At 49.0% G+C, this 7,415-nt stretch overlaps 1 protein-coding gene across 1 annotated transcript in view; it reads right to left on the bottom strand.

Annotated features, from left to right (window-relative positions):
- Window positions 1-2,752: 2,752 nt before the first annotated feature.
- Window positions 2,753-7,415, bottom strand: part of Gnb1 (G protein subunit beta 1) — a 60,314-nt gene continuing 55,651 nt past the window's right edge. Inside the window, exons 10-12 of the mRNA XM_051172214.1 lie at window positions 5,813-6,029; window positions 3,735-3,850; window positions 2,753-3,031 (exon numbers count right to left, since the gene is read on the bottom strand). Of these exons, the coding sequence (XP_051028171.1) occupies window positions 3,744-3,850; window positions 5,813-6,029 (324 nt within the window). The 3' untranslated portion in view covers window positions 2,753-3,031; window positions 3,735-3,743. The remainder of the gene's footprint in view (window positions 3,032-3,734; window positions 3,851-5,812; window positions 6,030-7,415) is intronic.

Genomic DNA, 7,415 nt, shown 5'->3' with positions numbered 1-7,415 from the left:
CGCAGATGCTAGACATGCAAGCCAGAGCATCTGTGCTGTCTGAAGGGCCTGTGGCTTTGGCCTTCCTCTGTATGCTGTTTGGTCAGTTCTGCTGCCCACATATTCGAAGTGGGCACTACTGCTTGCTCAACTTTGACATTGGCTGAGAAGCTATCAACCCCCAGCTCTTGTGAGGCAGAGTCGGACCTGCCCAGGCTCCACCCGGCCTGCTGGTAGCGAGGGTAGAAGCACCTGCAGCAGATTCCCAGAAAAGGTAGGGCTGGGGCCGCGTGAACTTCACCAATATTGGCCTCTACTTCAAAAGGAACTGCGGTAGAGGCTTGCAAGGGTGTCTGTCTGTGAAGAACACATGATCTCAGGGAGACTGGGGAAGGGCTAAGCTAGGCAAGCCCACTTGCCAATCACCACAGCACAGCACGCAACATCAGGGGAGTCATTTCTGAATTGGGCACCACTGACTGTAGGTGGATTGGTTCACTTACCAACCAACAAAGGTGGCTTGGCCCTGTCAGTCAGTACCTAGGGCATTTGAGCAAGTTATTGTTTATAATGTTAAAACTAAGTAAGATTAAAAATTGTATGCAGCTTGGAACTTGGGCACTGCAGTGGAATGAATGTCAAAGACTGGAACAGCAGCCCACAACTCTGGGGAAGTGATCACCCTTTACTGACCGAGAGGTAACACTGCTTAGTCAGAAAGAAAGAGTGTATTTAGAGGGCCAGGTTGTCAGGTATTTTAGTGGGGAAACAGGAAGAGGAAGCCAAAGCAGCTGGTTGGTAGTGGCCAAAGGAGAAGATGGCAGACAGGGCCCCAGATGCTTGAGGTGGTGGTGAAGCCTCTTGCCCTGGACAACGTAGTTCTACAGGCCTGAGGTGTACAGCATATGAGGAGCCTCTCAGGAGCTGATCCCACCCACCCACAGCCCCCCATTTTTGGAGACTGGGTTCCTCAGTTATATTGCTTTGGCTGTCCTGAAACTTGCTAAGTAGAAAAGGCTGGTCCTAACCTCCGAGATCCATGTGCCTTGCCTCCTGAGTGTTGTGATTAAAGGTGTATGCTACCGCACTCAGCTAAGTGAGGTAAGGGTCTTTTGTAAGGGTCTCTTCTGATGATGTTATACAGCTGTCAGGTCGGCAGTCGGGGCCCGAGCTACCCCCAGCACTGAAGCTGACCCTCAGGAATAACCACCACGCCAGAGTCCCTCATGTCAAACTGCTTTATTACATCTTAAATAACAGTACAGTTTAGTATAGTATCTACCTTGCATCCAGCCTCCTTGCAGTACACTGACTTAAAATTAAATACAAAAGGTGAAAAGGGTGCAGGGTGCAGAGAGCTCTACAGAGTCGTTTGGTAGGAAGAGAAGGGGCTTCGCTGTATCCCTTTGCCAGGTCCAGGCCTACCGCACAGTCACAGCACAGTTTTGTACAGGACGCTGCAGAAAACAGGACGGCGAAGCCACTACTGCTATGTGGGTGCAGGGTACGGGGGGCAGGGGGGAGAGGGCCCACAGAACACTGCTGTCCAAACGCTGCTGCTCAACATGGCTTGAGATGACCACCACGAAGATCTGCATGGTGTAAAGGGGTCGCCTCAGATGCAAAAAGGCTGTTCCATGGAGGCTGCTTCCAGGAAGTGGTGACGACGCAGCAGAGCGGCTTTCCCCTCCCACCTGAACCCAGCAGCCATCATTCCCAACAGGACGGTTTGTTTTGTTTTTTAAAAGTAAAGAAAACAGTGACTTATCCCACTACTCAGTGTGTAAAGCGCTTGCTGCTTCCGATATGTGTGCAGAGTAGCAACAGTAATGGACAAAGCCGCCACGGTTACAACTTGAAGAGGTTATTTCTTAAAAGAAAAAGGACATCTAAGGACTGAGTCCTATATGCACTTTAGAGCATTTCTACAGCATGCGATTCTAAGAGTAAACCCACCCAATATGGCAAACAATCAAATTGTTTAAAATTTAACTTAGAAAGTCTGAGATCATTATTTTCAAAACATTGATTTGTACATTGTTTCATACACAAATAACCAACTGACTATCCAAGCACAGGACAGGGACCTCTCTGGAAGAACAAATCTCTGACAGCAGGGGCAGGACGGCTAGTGTCACATGACTACAAACTTCCCTCCAACTTACAGAAAACCCAAGGTAAGAGCAGAGACTAGACAGCCGGGCGGGAAGGGTGCTGGGGGAGTTCACTGCTGAGCAAAGGGGAGGGGCTGACCAAGCGTTTGTGGCCATCGGAACATGTGCTTGGCTACTTTGCTTCGGAATTTTTTTCTTCCACTATGCTGTGTTTGTGCGAAACAGTCATCTGTGACATGAGACAAAAAAAAAAAAAAGAGAAGAAAAGAAAAACCAAACCAAATCAAAACAACAACAAAAATCAACTGATTGAGCCAGGGACAAAAATGCATCATAAGTCAGAGACTATCATAAGCTCTGGTTTTCTTAACTACTGAACATAAAGGAATATATTTAAGAAAGAAATATGAGTGATTCCAAAGACCTGTTACAAATGATTTGTATTTAGAAACAATTACAGATAAAAAATTCACCTTGTTTTTCATGAATGTCACAGAACAGAATCACTAAAATGCAAATGAATTAGAAATAGACGTGTCTGTTCTCACAATCACACTCAGGGTTACCTTCTGGTTAACATTTTTATTGTATTTCCTTTTAAAATTCACCCAAAACACCCCCCCCCCAAAACAAAAACAGAAAAGAAAAAACAAAAAACCAACAACAACAACAAAAAAGAAACAGAACCAGAACAGAAAACAGGACAGTGGCCCCGGAAGGAATGCACAATTTGTTTAGTTACAGCACAGAGATCCTTCTGTCAATGGGAGTTGTGCTCTTGGTTTCAGCAATAAGTGAAGGAAAAAAGATCTTGCCCTTTTGAAGTTCTGAGGGGAGGTGTGGGTGTCCGTGTTAGTATGGTATGGTTGGACAGGATATGCTATCGCTGTAGCGCGTCACGGTTGGAATGGTCTTCCAGTCACCATGGCATCCATCCACTGCTGCTGTGAACAGAGCCTGGGGTCAGTGTGTCAGGAAAGAACCTGAGCTCTTCCCACAGCTGCACTGTCTGTCACAGCTGCGGCCGTCCTTCTGTTTGCTACAATGCCAGATCAACAACATCCCCTTTGTTAACCTATCACCCTGCAGGAAAACGTCGCATGCTGAGATCTATGTGCAACTCCACTAACAGGGCTGCTGCACTGCCCACTGGCCTTACTAACAGGGCTGCTGCACTGCCCACTGGCCTTACTAACAGGGCTGCTGCACTGCCCACTGGCCTTACTAACGGGGCTGCTGCACTGCCCACTGGCCTTACTAACGGGGCTGCTGCACTGCCCACTGGCCTTACTAACGGGGCTGCTGCACTGCCCACTGGCCTTACTAACAGGGCTGCTGCACTGCCCACTGGCCTTACTAACAGGGCTGCTGCACTGCCCACTGGCCTTACTAACAGGGCTGCTGCACTGCCCACTGGCCTTACTAACGGGGCTGCTGCACTGCCCACTGGCCTTACTAACGGGGCTGCTGCACTGCCCACTGGCCTTACTAACAGGGCTGCTGCACTGCCCACTGGCCTTACTAACAGGGCTGCTGCACTGCCCACTGGCCTTACTAACAGGGCTGCTGCACTGCCCACTGGCCTCACTAACGGGGCTGCTGCACTGCCCACTGGCCTTACTAACGGGGCTGCTCCATTACCTACTGGCCTTAGTTCCAGATCTTGAGGAAGCTGTCCCAGGACCCTGTTGCCACAGCCATGCCATCATCAGTCACCCCCAAGCAGCTGACTCGGTTGTCGTGTCCAGCTAAGACACCTGGGAACAAAAACAGCATGATCACACACGTGATGTTTTGACAAGAGCAGATGGCTCCCCTTGATGGACAGCACTCCAAGGCTCTGCTTCCGCAATTAGCTGAGAGCAAGGGAAGGGCACTAGGAAGGGAGAAGACGCTGGCCCAGTAGGAATTAGCCTGCGGTCTGTGGCAGGGCGTCCAGGCACGGCAGATTCTTTCTATCCAGGACACGGATGCATGGCTCAGGAGGACAACAAGGTGACACGCACTCAAACCTAGAGGAAGAAATCCAGACCCCGCCCCTTGTGTCAACTCACAGAAGCAGCTTAAAATTATACGAAGAGCTAGGCAGCGGTGGCACATTTGTGTGAGTTCCAGACCCACTTGGTTTATAAAGCAAGTTCCAGGGCAGCCAAGTCTACAGAGAAACCCTGTCTCAAAAAACCCAAATAAATATTTTGTTGTTTTTCAAGACAGGGTTTTTCTCTCTGTAGTCATGGTTGTTCTGGAACTCACTTTGTAGACCAGACTGTCCTCTAACTCAAAGATCTGCCTGTCTCTGCCTCCCAAGTGCTAGGATTAAAAGTATCCAACCCCACTGCTCAGTTAAATAAGTCTTACCAACTCCCTCCCCCTAAAAAAAACAAAACAAAACAGAACAACAACAACAACAACAACAACAACAAAAACACCAAACTCATCCCCCAAAAACCTGAAAACCTAACAACTGCCCACATGAGTATACGAAGCCTGAAGTGGAGATCATGGAGCTGTCACACAGCACAGCACAGCCAGGACTGTTCTCCCATGGAAGGGCCTGACGTTTCAGAAACACGTTCCAGCTCCTGTGGCCACTGATGCACCAATTGACACCAGAGCTGGAAGGCTTCCTGTAACCCAGTTTCAGCTTCCCTGGTCTGCAACACCAAAAGTCACAACGTTTTTTTTTGGGTTTTTGTTTTTTGTTTTTTTTTTGAGACAGGGTCTACACAGCCCTGGCTGTCCTGGAACTCAGAGATCCAGCTGTCTCTGCCTCTGAGTGCGGGGACACTTCAGCAGTCTGACAGGGTATTTGAAGCCACAGTGGGGGCCAAGACTCTGGGCCACAATTCCCTCTTCTACCTCCTCCCCCAAAACACAGATTTGCTGAAAAAAATTAAGCATCTACTTTAACTTCAAGTTTAAGGCTAGCTTGAGCACAAAGGGAGACTTTTTAAAAAAAGATTTACTTTTTTTTTTTTCTTTAAATATGTGAGTGCTCCAACTGCATACAGAGCCTGCAGGCCATAAGAGAACATTGAACATTAAATCACATTATAGATGGCTGTGAGCCACCATGTGGGTGCTAGGAATTGAACGCAGGACCTCGGGAAGAACAGCCAGTGCTCTTAACCTCTGAGCGATCTCTCCAACACACAAAGGGAGACTCTTGAAACAAGAATGTTCTCATCTTTTGTACAACTTGTATTTAACCCACTTGATTCCGATTCATAAACTTCATCAGCACACACTGCTCAACAGCCTTGCAGTGAGGAAGACCTATGGCGGTGCATCAGTTGTCAAAGCTGCACAGGCTCAGAAAGCTCAAGATGGAACTGGCCACGGTGGCAAATGACTGACCAGGATGAGTCAGGGGAAAATCGATGGCACTTGCCAATAATGCAAGGACGACATCCTGACGTACTAGAGAGTTCCAGGCTAACCATGGCTACTTTGTAAATACCCACATAGAACAGATGGCACGTGGACAGAGCTCAGAGTGTCGGGCGTGCTGTCATCTCATGCACTCCCCTCACACAAGAGCTTCCAGCATTCCCTGCTGAGCCAGAGCCCAGGCTCTGTGGCTTTTAACTGTGCCTGTGCTGGGCTGCGCCACAGCAGGGCTGATGACACAAGGTCCATGCTTCAGCTCATCTCAGTCTCACTTCCCCACAAAGAAGCAAGTGAATGTTCACGAACACAAAGACCATGTGGCCACTGACCTGCTCTGTCAGCCTTGAGTGCATCCCAGACGTTGCAGTTGAAGTCGTCGTACCCAGCAAGGAGGAGGCGGCCACTCTTGGAGAAGGAGACAGAGGTGATGCCACAGATGATGTTGTCATGGGAGTAGGTCATGAGCTCCTGGTCTGCACGGAGGTCAAACAGCCTGCAGGTAGCATCGTCTGAGCCTGTGGCAAAGGCATTGCCATTGGGAAAGAACTAGGAAAAAAAAGGCAAATCAAGACATACATACGCATTAAGGCCTGGGACCCAGGTTGGCTGATACAACACTTGCCTAGCATGGGTAAGGTCCAGGGTTCAGTTACAGGAACAGAGGGGAAAGTGTGGTGGTTCCTATCTGTCAACCTGAATTTTTTGCACGCATGCGCACGCGCACTCATTGAGAAATAATGTTGGTCCCAGCACTTGGAAGGCTGCGGCAGGTAGATCTTTGAGTCTGAGGTCTACACAGTGAGTTCTAAGACAGGCGGGGCTACACAGAGAAACCTGTCTCAAAGAAAGGAAGGAAGGAAGGAAGGAAGGAAGAAAAAGGACTAGAGAAATGGCCCAGCAGCGACCCAAGTTTGGCTCTTAATTAGTTAGCTTATAACATCGTTTTTCATGGGTTTTGGGGTTTTTTTGAGACACGGTCTCTCTACGTAGCCTTGGCTGTCCTGGACTCGCTTGTAGACCAGGCTGACCTCAAACTCACAGTGATCTGCCTGCCTCTGCTTCCTAAGTGTTGGGATTAAAGGTGTGCACCACCACCGCTCGGCCACAACAGTTTTTTAAATCCGGTTCCAGACAGGCGTGGTGAGGCACGCCTTTTAAAATCCCATCACTTGAGAGGCACATGAGTTTGAGGACAGCCTGGTTGACAAAGCTAGTTCAGGACAGCCAAGGCCACACGAGAAACCATGTCTTGAAAAACAAAACTGTTAAAACAAACAAACAAACAAACAAAACCCCCCACAAAATCCAGTTCCAGGGCATCCACCACCCTTGTCTGGATTCTGTGAGCACCTGCACTGACACATGCACATCCCACCAACAGCAGCAGACACACTTAAAAATGTTTACTATAAAATGAAGTATTTTACTTATTTTTATCTGTATGGGTGTTTTGCCTGTATCACAGACATACAAAGCCCCTGGGACTTTGGGACAGTTGGAAGCCACCTGCTGGGAATCAAACCCAGATCCGTTGAAAGAGCAGCCAGTGCTCTTAATGCTGAGGCATCTGTGGCTATTTGGGTGGGTCCTGGACCCACTTGTATACCAGGCTGGCCTCGAACTCACAGCAATCCACCTGCCTCTGCCTCCCGAGTGCTGGGATTAAAGGCGTGCATCACCAAGCTGGGTCCATTTGTGGTGGTTTGAATGAAAATGGTTCCCACAGGGTCAAGTATGAATGATTGGTCTTCAAATGGTGGCAATGTTTAGAGGTATTTTAAGGTAGAGCCTTGCTGGATCTCACTCCCAGGCAGCGGCCTCTCCCCGCCCTGTTACTGGACCACACACTGTAGGCCCGTAGCTGCTTCTCTGGCGAGGCCTGCCTGCTGCTGTGCTCCTCACATGGATGGCCATGGACTCACACTCCGAGAC

The sequence above is a fragment of the Acomys russatus genome, chromosome 29, assembly GCF_903995435.1.
Source record: "Acomys russatus chromosome 29, mAcoRus1.1, whole genome shotgun sequence".
Classification (NCBI taxonomy): Eukaryota; Metazoa; Chordata; class Mammalia; order Rodentia; family Muridae; genus Acomys; species Acomys russatus.
Note: the sequence above shows the minus strand (reverse complement) of the source record. Positions and strands in the feature narration are given on the sequence as shown.